This window comes from Dendrobates tinctorius, unplaced genomic scaffold (genome assembly GCF_039654945.1).
Source record: "Dendrobates tinctorius isolate UK_male_01 unplaced genomic scaffold, ASM3965494v1 ptg000151l, whole genome shotgun sequence".
Taxonomy (NCBI): Eukaryota; Metazoa; Chordata; class Amphibia; order Anura; family Dendrobatidae; genus Dendrobates; species Dendrobates tinctorius.
This window is the reverse complement of record NW_027361818.1, coordinates 25,070,099-25,086,373: the sequence shown is the minus strand read 5'-3', so window position 1 is coordinate 25,086,373 and position 16,275 is coordinate 25,070,099. Positions and strand designations below refer to the sequence as shown.

General features: G+C 42.5%; 1 protein-coding gene across 1 annotated transcript; it reads left to right on the top strand.

Annotated features, from left to right (window-relative positions):
* The first annotated feature begins 13,093 nt into the window (after nt 1–13,093).
* On the top strand, nt 13,094–14,020 carry LOC141050099 (olfactory receptor 11L1-like). Its single transcript, XM_073546930.1, has one exon. It carries the CDS (start codon nt 13,094–13,096, stop codon nt 14,018–14,020), a length of 927 nt encoding a protein of 308 aa, XP_073403031.1.
* The last annotated feature ends 2,255 nt before the right edge of the window (nt 14,021–16,275 follow it).

Sequence of the window (16,275 nt, the reverse complement as noted above, 5' to 3'; positions counted from 1 at the left end):
TTTTTTTATTTCCAAAAAATGGATTTATTTGGGGGAATATTTTTTTTTTTTTCTAATTTATTTGGCGATTTTTTTTTAATTATTTTAACACTTTTTTTATTTTTTTTTAACTTTATTAAATAGTCCCAGGTGGGACATCACTGTCCTGTGACAGATCGCTGATCTGTCACATCACAGATCACTGTGACAGATCAGCAATCTGTCACAAGCATTGAAGAAGACTTCCTCTTGCCTGCGCTTTGCAGGCACTGAGGAAGCCAGCTTCCTGCAGGCCCCCGAAGGCCCTCGTCGCCATCTTGGATTCGGGGGCCTGCAGGAAAGGAGCCCCCCACAGCAGCGCTGTACATTGCGCTGCCATGGGGGGCTCAGGGAAGCACGGAGGGAGCCCCCTCCCTGCCGATGCTTCCCTTTAACCCCCGTTACACCGCGATCGTGTTTGATCACGTGTGCAAGGGGTTAACGTGTCGGGGGCGGTCCGTGACCGCCCCTGACACATTGTGCCGGGTGTCAGCTGTGATAATCAGCTGACACCCGGCCGCGATCAGAGGCGCTCACCACGTGGGCGCCGCTGATCGCGGTAGACGTACTATCCGTCCATGGGCATAGGGGCCCGGGTCCCATGGACGGGATAGTACGTCTGATGTCAGAAAGGGGTTAAAGTCACAAAGCCTATTTTTAGAGGGGCATCAGGCAGCATTAGAATTCTTATAGGGCCAATATTAAACAGTGGGTCTCTTATGCTGTTATTGCCTATGCAGTGAGTGGCTGGGCTGCAAAGAATTACAATGCATCCCAATACCCCTTTAACGAGAGGTACAGGAGGGCCTCCTGAAAAAATGTTGCATTGAATGCAAGGCCTGCCCTGCTATCAAATTATATGCACACCAATATGCCTTTTAATTCAGATACTGGAAGGCCACATGAAAACCCACTTCACAGTCTTCAGTTGGTCCTGCCATACAGTTTCCTTATGCATCGAATGCAAGTGCCGCTTTGACCCAAATTTGCACGCACCCCAATCCCCCCTTGGAAGAAACACGGAGGAGGGCCTCCTAAGAAAATGTCCCATTACAAAGGAGCAGGTCTCCTAGACTCGTAATGCCCATACACTAAGTGCATGAGCTGACAAACATTTCCCCCTGGGGGAGTAAAATTGTTAAAAATATTTTATGGGCATCAAAGACACCCTTGCCAAAAATTGGACTGCCTCTAGCAGCACAGAACACGTTAACCCTGGTGATCCAGTGGCAGAGAATGAGGAGATATTGATGAAGGCCTCATTAAAAACTAGAACCAATGTAAAGGAGCGGTTTTCCTAGACTTGTAATGCCCATATACAAAGTGCACGGGCTGACAAACATTTTCCCATGAGCGGTAAAAATGTACTATGGGCATCATAGACACCCTTGCCAAAAATTGGACTGCCAGTAGCAGCACAGAACACATTAGCCCTGCTGATCTAGTGGCAGAATGAGGAGACATTGATGAAGGCCTCATTAAAAAGTAGACCCAATGTAAAGGTGCGGGTCTCCTAGACTTGTAATGCCAATACGGGCAGTGCATGGGCTGACCAATACTTCCCCATGGGGGTACATTTTTAAAAAATATACTATGTGCATCATAGACACCCTTGACAAAAATTGGACTGCCTGTAGCAACACAGAACAAGTTAGGGAATTTTTTCAGTAATTCCGCTACAAGATCCCTCTGATACAGCAACATTTTTGTATAACTCTCTGCCTCTGGAAGAAGAGATTGAATGTTCTCCTTGTAGCGTGGGACTAGAAGTGTCACCAACCAGTAATGAGTGTCACCAAAATTTTTTATAATGTGATGGTCACTGGAAACACAGCTCAGCCCATCTTGGTGCAGTCCTCAAAGTTCTGGAGGATGGTACATATGTCTGACATCCGTGTCTACTCCTGAGGTCTTATGTGTGGAGTCTGAACTGAATATTGACGGCCTTCTTGATGCTGGTAGTCAACAACTGCTCTCTTCTGCTCACAAATCCTTTCCAAAATATGCAGTGTAGAGTTCCAATGTGTGGGGACATCACACACCAGTCGGTGTGCCGAAAACTGCAAATGCTGCTGAAGCACCACAAGGGCAGCTGAATCTTTAGCTATCTTTCTAAAATGGGCAGACAGATGGCGTACTTTCACTAGCAGATCCAGCAGCTCCGGGTAGCTTTTGAGAAAACGTGGAACCACGAGGTTAAGCACATGGGCCAGGCAAGGTATGTGTGTGAGCTCACCTTGCCTCAGAGCCGCCACCAGGTTCCGGCCATTGTCACACACGACCATGCCTGGCTGTAGGTTCAGTGTTGTCATCTAAATATCTGACTGCTCTTTCAGCGCTGTCCACAACTCTTCTGCAATGTGCGGTTTGTCACCTATGCAGATTAGCTTCAGCACAGCCTGTTGCCGTTTGGCTGAGGCAGTGCTACAGTGCTTCCAGCTTCTGACTGATGTGTTCATTTCAGAGATTGAGGCTGAAGAGGAGGAGGTGCAGGAGTTGTACACTGTGGGGGCAACCCTGATTGACGTAGGGCCTGCAATCCTCGGCATGGGGTGGATGTGTTCCATCCCAAGGTCAAACTGGGTCCCGGCTTTCACTATGTTAACCCAGTGTGCCGTCAGTGTTAATTTACCATTCCTGCCCACAAGCAATTGTCCACATGTCCGTGGTTAGGTGGACTTTCCCAGTAACAGTATTGCTGAGGGCACGGGTAATGTTGTGGGACACATGCAGGTGCAATGCCAGTATGGCACAGCGGGAGAAATAGTGGCGACTGGGGACTGAGTACCTTGGGACGGCCGCCGCTATCAGGTTGCGGAAAGCTTCCGTCTCAATGAGCCTAAAAGGCAACATTTCAAGAGCAAGCAGATGAGAAATGTTCGAATTAAGTGCTTTGGCCTGTGGCTGGGTATTTCGGCTTGCGTTCCAATGACTGGGGCATAGACAATGGAACGCTGAGTTGGGACAAGGATGTGGACGGCCTTGATAATGGTGTTGGTTAACTGTGGGCAACAAGAAGTGCAGGGCCCAAGGCATCTTCACAGGCACGGTGAACTGGGGATTGATTTGTATGCAAAGCATTGGAAGAAGCAGCGCTGTCACCTGCAGACAGTGTTCCTGGAGCCTGGGGTTCTGCCCACAAAGTCAGGTGGTTTGCTGCCATGTGCCTAATCATGCTGGTGGTCAGGCTGGTAGCTTTGCTACCCCTGCTGATGCGGGCATGGCAAGTGCTGCAAATGTCCTGTTTGGGGTTATTGGCAGAGTCTTTAAAAAATAATCAGACTTGAGAAGATCTAACAGTTGGAAGGCAACTTCCATCAAGTTGGCATTACGGGAAATGGATGCACGCCTTCTGTCTGCGGCCACCACACTGCTTCTTTCAGCCTGTTGGGGTGCTATGCCTCCTTCCCCATGTGTGCTGCTGCCTTGCTCGGCATGTCCTCCTGCCAGGTTGAGTCAGTCACCATGTCATCCACCACCTCGTCTGCAACATCCGCACGCTGCTCCTCCTCCTGATTTTCTGGCAATTGTGTCTCATCATCGTCCACCTCTTGTGACAATGGCTGCTCAAAGATTTGTGTATTGGTACATGGAATATCATCTTTCCCTGCTTCAAGTGGACCAGGTGAGAGTCATGAATCTCCAAATGGAAAACTGAACAGCTCTTCAGAGTGTCCGAGTGTGGGATCATTTGTCTCAGGGCACTCACCAAGGTGGGAGGAAGGAGGAACAGGGTGAGTAATATCCGGTCGACACTCACAGCTACTCAGACTTGACCGTGTGGAAGACATGGTGGTGGTGACTGGAAGTATTATCCGCTATCCAGCCAAATAACATTTCACACTACTCTGGCTTCAATAGTGGTGTGCTGCGGTCCCCTAGAAACTGGGCCAGGAAGGTCGAGCACAAAGTTGTGGGTCTTTGCTGTGGCCCACATTCAGCTTGGCCACAGCTTTGTGCTCTGCATGCACCATCAGCATCACGTCCACTTCCCTGTCCCTTGCCCCTTGCCTTGCCCATTCTAAATGGACTACTGAAATATTTGAAAAGCTCAATACAAATATATTTATTTGGAGAAAAATTATATGTGATCAGTATGCCTGCGAAGCAAAGATTTTTCCACCACAGATACACCAGACCTCAGCCTGAGATAACAGACTGTATTAATTTTTTTTAGTTTTTGTGTTAATTTTTGAAAACACAAAATAATGAGTAAAACAAGGCTAGCAGACAGAACTATGCAACATATGCCGGTGAAGAAAAGATTTTTGCACCACAGATACATCAGGCCTCAGCCTGAGATAACAGACTGTAGATATTTTTTTTATTTTGGATACAAAAGACTGATGGATAAAAACGACAGTGACAGGCAGGCCAAAAAAAGAGAACCGCTGTAAACTGGCAAATCTTTGAGCACACACAGATATGAGCTGCATGGAGAAACCACTACAACAAATGTGTGGCCTGTATTTATTTTTTTGCTAAGTACTGCTGTATTTAACCAAAACTGACAGCCGGGTCAAAAAAAAGAAAACAGCCGTAAACTGGCCAAACTTTGAGCATGCACAGATATGACCTGACACGGAGATACCACACCAAAAAATGTGTGGCCTGTATTTTTTTTTACTAAATACTGCTGTATTTAGCCAAAACAGACAGCCAGGCCAAAAAAAGAAAACAGCTGTAAACTGGCCAAACTTTGAGCACGCACAGATACGAGCTGGCATGGAGAACCTACACCTGGGGCTAGCTATATACAGCTAATATATCCTACAGGTACCAGCAGCACCAGAACACAGGAAGGGAATGGACCCTCATGATGTATGCAATGATCTATATACACACATACAGTGCCTGCAGGCCTTGTACTGATGTGTATACAGCGACGTACACTACCCTGCCTGCCTAACACTGGAACATTTATACTCCGGAATTAGTCCTTCGAAGGATTGTTGGTTTAGCTGGATGTGAGTATTTAGGATGATAGACCCTACATTAACTAATAAATCCCCAATTCTGACCCTATCAAGGCAGCCTCTCTCCCTACACTCTCTCAATCCAGAGCTGAATGCGCCAAGCGGGGTGTCGTCCGGTCTCTTATACTGTTGATGATGCTGTGAGTCCAGCCAATCACTGCATGACCACAACAAAGATGGCTGTGGTGTTTCATAGCCTGGCAGACAATCCTTGCAGCATGATTGGGTCTCTAAAGTCCGCCAAAAATGCTGGGTGAAGACCCGAGTCCCGCCGAGTAATCCCGGAAATACTCGGTGCTTGCTGAGTACAATGAGTACTGTGATACTCGAGCGAGTAACAAGTAGTGGCGAGCACGTTTGCTCATCACTAGTCATGAGGTTATTCTTCTTCAGATACTCCAGTATAGTATCTCTTAGAAAACCCTCCAGGATTTTACTCACAGTTGCGGTTAAGCTTACTGGCCTATAATATCCAAGTTCAGTTTTTGTCCCCTTTTTGAATATTGGCACCACATTTGCCATATGCCAGTCCTGTGGTACAGACCCTGTTATTATGGAATCTTTAAAGATTAAAAATAATTGTCTATGACTGTACTTAATTTCTGCAGGACTCGGGGGTGTATCCCATCCAGGATTTGTCAATTTTAGTGATTTTTAGATGCCACCATACCTCCTGCTGGGTTAAGCAGATTACATTTAATGGAGAATTTTTGTTATCACTAATCATATTGGCTGCCATGGGATTTTCTTGTGTCAATACTGTTGAAAAAAAGTCATTTCGCATATTGGCCTTTTCCTCATCCTCCATTTCACCCAGACTATTTTTAAGGGGACCAACACTATCATTTTTTAGTTTCTTACTATTTATGTAGTTAAAGAATATTTTGGGATTATTTTTACTTTCTCTGGCAATGAGTCTCTCTGTCTCAATGTTTGCTGTCTTGATTTGCTTTTTACAGAATTTAATTTTCTGTGTTTATTTAATACCTCATCACTACCTACTTGCTTTAATTCTCTAAATGCTTTCTTTTTGTCGTGTTTGGGCAACTTGGGACTGCTTTGTTGATTCCATACTGCCACATGATCCTTGATCTGGCAAACAGTTTATTTCCTCCAGGTTAACCTATGCAAAGTTTTCCTTGTCCTCCAAGGCATTCAGGACATCCCTATGGACCAATTATTTGATCAAATCCAATTGAGTGTTGATGGCCGGGTATTCCATCTGTCGCAGCTGGCACAGATGCTGTTGTTGCCGATATCTGTTGTGGCTATATGTCCACTCCTGTTTTCTTCCCAAGGCTGAGCTGGTGGAGTTGGACATAGTGGCATCCAAAACCTTATGTGTATGTCTCACATATGGCCTGCTGGGTATGCCCATACGTCTCCCTGGTTGTGGAGTCCTTGGACAGTGTCTGCGAACACAAGTCACCTACAGCTCATCTGAATAAGTTGGGCTGGCTAGTATCCCATCGCTGCCACCCATTGTGGAGACACAAGGTTCAGTGGGTGCTCCCTTCGGCTGGCCTGGCTTCCTTGTGGGCAGAACACTACTTACTCGACAACACAGGGTGAGGGTATCAAACTCTGGTAAGAATTTATTGGGCCACTCACCAACAGTTAGCATTTTGAATTACATTCCCAGCAAGGACACAAGATGGTGCAAATGACAGAGTCTCACCCTACGGCTGGCTTGCTGGGTATTAGAACATCTACATTTTCGAGGCATCTAGGGACAACTACTCAAAGCTGTATTTCTCCATGTTTGGAGGGCACCCATAGAGCTGAGGTAGCATCAAGCTTAGAAAGCTGAATGAGCATAGCTAAGTATGTGGCTAGTTGACCTTATTGTCCCAAACTGGGCTATCCAAACAACTTTGTGGGCTTAGTGTTATGCAGTAGAGCAGATCTGTAGTACCCCATTGGAGTCCTGTAGAATCACTCCGGTTACAGGAGAAGGGTCATTTTATAACCCTCAGCTCAAATTTCAGGATTAGGTGGAGGTATTCATAGCTGTTTTCTCAGCATTCATTTGCTCAATTCGACTGCATAATTGTCCTCCCAGTTGTGCAAACTAGTTCACAGCAGGGGGCTCATGCAATCCATAATTAGCAGGCATTTTAGAAATTAGTATACAGAAAGGGTCCACTTCACATGAAACATTGGCTAATGTCTCCGCCTCTCCGGACATACTAAACAAAGGAATAGTACCTTTGGCATGAATAATAATAGTTCACCACCGCACAAGTGGCCAGATTGATGCTGAGCCATCACACTGATCTCCCTCTAAGTAAAATTGTCCAGTGAAAATAATCTGGTGACACCAAATTGGGTTTAGCAAAATACAACTCGATAGGTGTCAATTTTTTTATTCCTAGTATGTTCACAATGGAGAAGCAAAATTACATAAAGTGCAACATGTTTTACTATGCAGCTATTATTCATTTTGTGAGAATGCAGATCAATATGAAAAACTTGGCGAAAGGTTCTTTTTAATGTGTTATAGTATAAATTAATTAGAGCTTTAAGCCTGAAGCTCACTATAGTCTGTCATATGGTCTTGGAGCAAATTAATCTAGAAATTTTTGAGAGTTCTGGAAATTCTATGAGATGTGAAGAAAAAAAACGAACAAGTATCTTCACCGAGTCACAATTCTCTGAGGCAGTGATTCAGACCAGTGCAATATACAATGATTCCAGAGTTTATATTCACATTTACTTTGCTCTTATGTATTTTAGTTTGTCCTTTTACTTCTTTATCAGTGCATTTTTATATGACAATAATTTATCCGCACATGACAATTGTTAAAGACAATTTTGTATTTCTATTCCGTAATGACCAGAAATAAAGGAGCCACAAGAGATAACTGAGCACGATCCCCATAGATTCCCGTCGGTATCTCAGCTCCTGACTGAGTATATATACATGTGCTGTATCCACTGTGTTTTCTGTGTGTAATCACCGCTTTCCACGGGGAAAAATGGAGTTCAGAAACTTGAAAACATCTTATGTGAGTAATGTGACTGGGAATACAGTAACTATCTTGTGATTGGGGACATGTTGGCCTTTGATACCGAAGGTAAAAATTATCATTTAGACTCCTCTCCTATTACTCTTCTTTCCTCCTCGGCTCCACAATTAAGTACTTACATTCTTGCATGTGATAATTCACGTATTGAAGGGTTGTGAAAAAACAAGGAAACACAGACATGTGAATTCACCAGCTTTCTCTAATTTAAAAAAATAAGACTTGTAGTGAATCGATTTGCTGCAAATCAATAGTCTTCCAATTTCCCTGAAAAGACACGTTTCCTATGACTTTATTCAACCCCATTTAAGCTCTTTAAAGCAAATGCAGTAATAGTTGTGTCAAAGTTCTTAACTACTGTCACATCACACAGTAATAGTAGTGTCAAAGTTCTTAACTACTGTCACATCACACAGTAATAGTAGTGTCAAAGTTCTTAACTACTGTCACATCACACAGTAATAGTAGTGTCAAAGTTCTTAACTACTGTCACATCACACAGTAATAGTAGTGTCAAAGTTCTTAACTACTGTCACATTACACAGTAATAGTTGTGTCAAAGTTCTTAACTACTGTCACAGTAGTCACAGAAGATTAAATAAATTCTGTAAAAAGCAAATCAAGACAGCAAAGATTGAGACAGAGAGACTCATTGCCAGAGAAAGTAAAAATAATCCCAAAATATTCTTTAACTACATAAATAGTAAGAAGCTAAAAAATGATAGTGTTGGTCCCCTTAAAAATAGTCTGGGTGAAATGGTGGATGAGGATGAGGAAAAAGCCAATATGCTAAATGACTTTTTTTCAACAGTATTTACACAAGAAAATCCCATGATGGATAACATGATCAGGGATAAAAAATTCTCCATTAAATGTCACCTGCTTAACCCAGCAGGAAGTACGGCGGCGTCTACAAATCACTAAAATTGACAAATCCCCGGGCCCGGATGGGATACACCCCCGAGTACTGCAGGAATTAAGCACAGTCATTGATAGACCACTATATTTAATCTTTAAAGATTCCATAATAACAGGGTCTGTGCCACAGGACTGGCGTATAGCAAATGTGGTGCCAATATTCAAAAAGGGGACAAAAACTGAACTTGGAAATTATAGGCCTGTAAGTTTAACCTCAACTGTGGGTAAAATCCTGGAGGGTTTTCTAAGAGATACTATACTGGAGTATCTGGAGAAGAATAACCTTATGACCCAATATCAACATGGGTTTACAAGAGACCGTTCCTGTCAGACTAATCTGATAAGCTTTTATGAAGAGGTAAGTTCCGGACTGGACCAAGGGAATGCAGTGGACGTGGTGTACATGGACTTTTCAAAAGCTTTTGATACGGTGCCACACAAAAGGTTGATACATAAAATGAGAACAATGGGGATAGGGGAAAATATGTGTAGGTGGGTTAAGAGCTGGCTCAGGGATAGGAAACAAAGGGTGGTTATTAATGGAGCACACTCGGACTGGGTCACGGTTAGCAGTGGGGTACCACAGGGGTCAGTTTTGGGCCCGCTTCTTTTTAACATATTTATTAATGACCTTGTAGGGGGCATAGAGAGTAGAATTTCAATATTTGCAGATGACACTAAACTCTGCAGGGTAATTAATACAGAGGAGGACAATTTTATATTACAGGAGGATTTATGTAAACTAGAAGCTTGGGCTGATAAATGGCAAATGAGCTTTAATGGGGATAAATGTAAGGTCATGCACTTGGGTAGAACGAACAAGTTGTATAATTATGTGCTTAATTGTAAAACACTGGGCAAAACAGTCACTGGAAAAGACCTGGGTGTATGGGTGGACGACAAACTCACATTTAGTGGCCAGAGTCAAGCAGCTGCTGCAAAGGCAAATAAAATAATGGGATGCATTAAAAGAGGCATAGATGCTCATGAGGAGAACATAATTTTACCTCTATATAAGTCACTAGTGCGACCACACTTAGAATACTGTGTACAGTTCTCGTCTCCGGTGTATAAGAAAGACATAGCTGAACTGGAGCGGGTGCAGAGAAGAGCGACCAAGGTTATTAGGGAACTAGGGGGTCTGCAATACCAAGACAGGTTATTACACTTGGGGTTATTTAGTTTGGAGAATCGAAGGCTTAGGGGTGATCTTATTACAATGTATAAATATATGTGGGGACAATACAAAGACCTTTCTAATGATCTTTTTACTCTTAGACCTGTGACGGGGACAAGGGGGCATCCTCTACGTCTGGAGGAAAGAAGGTTTAAGCATACTCACAGACGCGGATTCTTTACTGTAAGAGCAGTGAGACTATGGAACTCTCTGCCATGTGATGTTGTAATGAGTGATTCACTACTAAAATTTAAGAAGGGACTGGACGCCTTTCTTGAAAAGTATAATATTACAGGGTATATACACTAGTCTCCTTAATATTGCGTTGATCCAGGGAGCTAGTCTGATTGCCGTATGTGGAGTCGGGAAGGAATTTTTTTCCCCAATGTGAAGCTTACTGTTGCCACATGGGTTTTTTTTGCCTTCCTCTGGATCAACATGTTAGGGCAAGTTAGGATAGGATATGGGTTGAACTAGATGGACTTAAAGTCTCCCTTCAACCTTAATAACGATGTTACTATGTTACTATGTTACTATGTCACATCACACACTTTCTGTACAGTTTCCTTAACACCTTCACTCCAAGAGCTTTTTCCGATTTTTCGTTTTTCGCTCCCCTTCTTTCCAGAGCCATAACTTTTTTACTTTTCCATCAATATGGCCATGTGAGGGCTTATTTTATGTGGAACGAGTAGTACTTTTAAATGACACCATTGGTTTTACCATGTCGTGTACTCGAAAATGGGAAAAAAAATCAAACTGCGGTGAAATTGCAAAAAAAGTGCAATCCCACACTTGTTTTTTGCTTGGCTTTTTTGCTAGGTTCACTAGATGCCAAATCCAACCGTTATGCCATTATGATTCTCCAGGGCATTACGAGTTCATAGACACCAAACATTTCTATGTTCTCTTTTATCTAAGTGGTGAAAAAAAATTTCAAACTTTGGTAAAAAAAAACCCGTAGCGTCTCCATTTTTCGCGATTTGGGGTCGGGTGAGGGCTTATATTTCTGCGTGCTGGGCTGACGTTTGTAATGATACCACATTTGTGCAAATACTTTTTTTGATAACCCGTTATTGCATTTTAATGCAGTGTCACGGCGACCAAAAAAACGTAATTCTGGCGTTTTGAATTTTTTTCTCGCTATGCCGCTTAGTGATCGGGTTACTGCTTTTTTTATTGATAGATCGGGCGGTTCTGAATGCGGCGATACCAAATATGTTATGTGTGATTTTTTTTATTGTTTTATTTTGATTGGTGCGAAAGGGGGGTGATTTGAACTTTTAGGGTTTTTTTATTTTTTTATGTTTAAACATTTTTTTTTAACTTTTGGCATGCTTCAATAGCCTCCATGGGAGGCTACAAGCATGCACAACCTGATCGACTCTGCTACATATGTAGCAGATTTACTGCTGTGCTTTGAGCGCCGACCACTGGGCGGCGCTCAAAGCGATCTGCCTGGAACAACCATAGAGGTCTCTATGAGACCTGTGGTTGTCCAGGCAATGCGTCGCCGACCCCCGATCACGTGACGAGGGTTGTCGATGAGCTCACTTCCAGCCTGGCGGTCGGAAGTGCTATTTAAATGCCCACTGTCAGTTTTGACAGAGGGATTTAACTAGTTAATAGGCGCGGGCCGACAGCGATTCCGCTCACGCCTATTGTGGGCACATGTCAGCTGTTCATAACAGTTGACATGTCGCAGCTTTGAGGTGGGCTCATCACCGGAGACCACCTCAAAGCAAGGGATCCTTATTGATGACGTACTATTCCGTCATCGGTAAGGAAGGGGTTGTTGTTCTATTGCTTTCTCTTGCTAGTTCTACAGCTGAACTGTAAGTTGATGTGCTCTCACTATTCAGATGCAAAATAGCTGCTTCGTGCCCTGGCTTGGCTTTTAAACAGGCTATTGTATTCCTTCTTGATTGGCTGCGCTATATCATGTGATATATAGTAGATGCAAAGTATTATGGAATAATCCAACCGACTCTACCTGAAGTCATGTGATTCTTCTCTGCCTGATACAGTCGTATCTATTGTTTGAAATGACTGCTATAATTTTTGGTGTTTTGCACTAAGGCCTCTTTCACACTTCAGTTTTTTGCATCAGTTATAATCCGCCAAAAAGGCGGACAAGCGGATCCGTTCTCAACTGATGTGAACGGATGGCACAGGATCCGTTTTCAGACGGATCCTGAAAATGAAGAAATTTAAAGGAATCGCTGGCGAGAGAGAGAGAGAGAGAGAGAGAGAAAGAATTTTTTTCTTGTTTTGTCCGGTACCCAGAAAGAAATTCGGATTAAATCAGTGTTTGCAGGATCCGCCAGAGAAAAAAACGTTACAAGCTCCGTTTTGAAATTTTTGAGGATGGTGACGGACAGCAACTTTTGGCGGATCCTCACAAAAAACGTATGCAATGGACAGCAATCCGTCACAATCCGCCATTAATGCAAGTCAATGGGAAAAAACGGATCCTCAAAAAAAATTTGAGGATCCGTTTTTTTCAAAACCTGGCGGATTGTGACTGATTGTAAAAAACGGAAGTGTGAAAGAGGCCTAAGCAAATTGTGTTTTTTTTGATTTGCTGAGTTTCTCAAATTCTTAAAAGTTCAACATGTATTGAATTTGCGGCTAATCAATTAACTCTTCTCTTGAGGCCTGGAGTTGTTAAACCACATCTAAAATACGTTGATAATAAGCAGAATGTGGGATACCGATATATATGCGGCTTTTTGTAGTGGAAGAATTATTTCATCTTCCTCCTACAGAGATTCTTAATCAGAATATAAATTATGTAATAAAATATAAAGAATGAAAATGTTGGAAGCCATTTGTGACTTTATTGTACATTCGATGGAAAAACAAATGGTGGTGGAAATGATCAGTAGGAAATTTGTCACTGAACTATAGCCTGGTTAGATTGAAGTTAACCATTTGAGACTTAGTTCAATTTACTTCTAAACTATGTTTTTCTTTTAATGCAGGAGGATAATCTCACTTTCGTCAATGAGTTTTTTCTCTTAGGATTTAAACTAAGCCTGAATTTGAGAATTTTTTTGTTCTCTCTGCTTCTCATAGTTTACTGTGGGACAATATGTGGGAATCTCCTGATCATCACCCTGGTGTCCACCAGCAAGAACCTCCACACCCCAATGTACTTCTTCATCTCACAACTGTCCATCAGTGACATCTTGGTGATTTCAGATATTGCCCCCAACATCTTCTACATCCTACTGAATAATGGGATGATTATTAATTTTACCAACTGTTTGGCCCAGTTGTATGTCTTCTGTATTACGGAAGCATCTGAATGTCTTCTCCTTGCAGTGATGTCCTATGACAGATTTATGGCCATCTGTAAGCCCCTTCATTATATCTCTATCATGACTGGTACATTGTGTGTGAAGTTGGTCGTTATTATCTGGTTTATTGGTTTCTCCCTGTCATTCATTTACGTTTTAATAATATTAGGGGTAAAGTTCTGTGGACTGACTATCATTGACCATCTGTTCTGTGATCTTGTTCCCCTACACGACATAGCCTGTTCTGACTCATTTCCTATAAAACTAACAATGTATTTCCTAAGTTTTCCATTCTTGGTTATCCCCAGCATAATAATTGTTATTTCTTATGTGAATGTTATTAGTGTCATCTTGCAGATTTCATCTAATATCAGTAGACAGAAAGCCTTCTCCACCTGTAGCTCCCACCTCACTGTGGTCGCCATGTTCTACTTCTCAATGTTCAGTGTGTATGTTGTCCCAACAAAACGACAATCATCCAATGTTAATAAAATCCTATCTCTGCTATATACTGTACTTACTCCATTGGTCAACCCCATTATATATAGTTTTAGAAACAAAGATATTAGGCAAGCCGTACAAAAGACGTTCAAATCTGCCTGATATATTGGCGATCTCTAAGCTCTGCTGGAAACGGATCATAAAATAAAATCTGTCCAGAAATATTTATTGTTCGCCATAAAGTTTAAAATTATCTTGTTAAAATAATTTCATGTTCAGCTGCTTTATTAGAATTTGCATTTCATGAGTCACCATATGCATGTGAGCCAAGCCTTATATTTCAGGAGGAGACCCGTTTGGTCATAGTCAGTTCTCTACTTCTCTTGCCTCATTGCCAGTGAATGAAGATGGAATGTTAGTCTCGGCCATTTGCCATCACAGCGTGAATATATTCCACGGTCACTCATTCAATCTGAATTTGCATTCATGTGGCCAATCCATGCACAGGTCTGCTTGCCCATTTGTTCTCCTGCTATTTATCCAGTGTGTTTTGCCCCCTTTAAAGACAACCTGTCACCTATATTTTGGTATATAAGATGCGTCCACCACCATTAGGGGCTTATCTACAACATTACAGAATGCTGTAGTTAAGCCCCCGATGTAACCTGAAAGAGAAGAAAAACGAGTTATATTATACTCAGTCAGGGAGGGTTCGGGTCTGGAGGGTGTCCCGGTCCGGTCTGGCACCTGCCATCTTAGCGATGACGTCCTCTTCTTTGCTTCCCATCGCGGCTCCGGCGTAGGCGCGCTGCTCTGCCCTGTTGGGGGCTGAGGAGAGTACTGCAGTGCGCAGGCGCCGGAAGATGTCCAAGCTATTTCTGACCATGTATTGGTGAAGTAGGGGGTAAGGAGCTTACCACGCCTACATACAAAACATTGGGAGATGCAGTCCGACAGGAAAGATGTTTTGTTCTGGTGCAGCACAGCAGGAATACTGAAGAAGATGATGGAGCAACACTTCCGTATGGTGAGTGTAAAAAATGTAACTTTAATTTCAATCCATTAGCAAAGAGATGGAGGTTTAAATTTAAAACCAAACTGGAGCATTGCTGGCGTGCCTAACGCCCGTCATTTTTTTATACTCACAGTAGGGAAGTGCTGCTCCTTCATCCTCTTCCCTCTTTCCGTCCGTACTTCTACCTCACTTTCTAGTTTTTATTCTTGTAATTTTTGGTCCTACCCTTAATCAGAATCCTGGTCTCCCCTAGTAGTAGCACTCATGCTGGCTAGAAGAGGTTAGAATAAGAGGTTATGCTTAATCTAATAACAGATTGTGTCTTTGTGGCTCAGGGCATCATTCTTTCTTCTGGCTTGAGTAAAAAAACAGCCATAAAGTTACGTAACATTGTGTGAGAAAGAAATGACAAAGTGCACATGATGGACCCCTCTATTGCCTAATCTTTCATGGTCGTACTATTTAGTTGAATTTTTTGGTCCCTCTTTCCCGTTTCTTTTGCTTGATGGATCTCGTGTTCTTTATACTTGTATGTACATTTTTATCTTGTCATAAAACGTAAAAAAATGTTAATTGGTAAGAAATGACACTGCCTTGGGCTGCCTGCCTTCATGGACAGTTACTAGGCAGAAATGCTACTAATTCTCTCAAACCCCTTACAGCTCAAGCCTCCTTTCACTTTTCCGACCAGGTCAAGTCTATCAATTCCGACCAATGTCACTATATGTAGTAATAACGATGAAATGCTTCAACATATTCCACTGATTCTGAGAATGATTTTACGTGACACATTGTAGTTCTTATTAATGAAATTGGAAATTTGCAATTTTCAAGCTTTGAATTTGTATGCATTTAAAAGGTATGGTTATACTACTAAATATAATTAGTAAGTAACATTTGACAAGCGTACTTTTCGTCAGCATAAATTTTGAAAGGTTAAAAGATCAGCAGCAATTTTTCTTTCTTTACACTTTTGAAGTGAGTTAAGGAGCTTATATGTCAAAAACATCCAAAAGTGACTCCACTTTAAAAACTGCATCATTTAAGGTATTCAATCACACATTTAGGAAGATTGTTAACATGTGAGGAGTGAGGGTGCCCAGCACTGCTCTTTACTCGATTGAGTACTAGGGTGCTCGTACACTCTCAAAAGCGCAATACTCGAGTCTGATCTGCATGTTTCACAGCTGATAGATAGCCATTAGTGATGGGCGAGTAGTAGTGATGGGCGAGCACTAAAATGCTCGGGTGCTCGTTGCTCGGGTCGAGCAAATTGGAATACTCGGGTACTCGGACTGAACAACGAGCCCAATGTAAGTCTATGGGAGACCCGAGCACTTTTGCCGCGATCCCTCCAGGGGGTCCTTTTAAGGTCTGAAAACATCAGAAAATGATGGAAATA

Bases quoted from the DNA above. Each gene is read 5' to 3' on its own strand.
- LOC141050099 (XM_073546930.1), top strand. From the start codon at position 13,094: ATGCAGGAGGATAATCTCACTTTCGTCAATGAGTTTTTTCTCTTAGGA.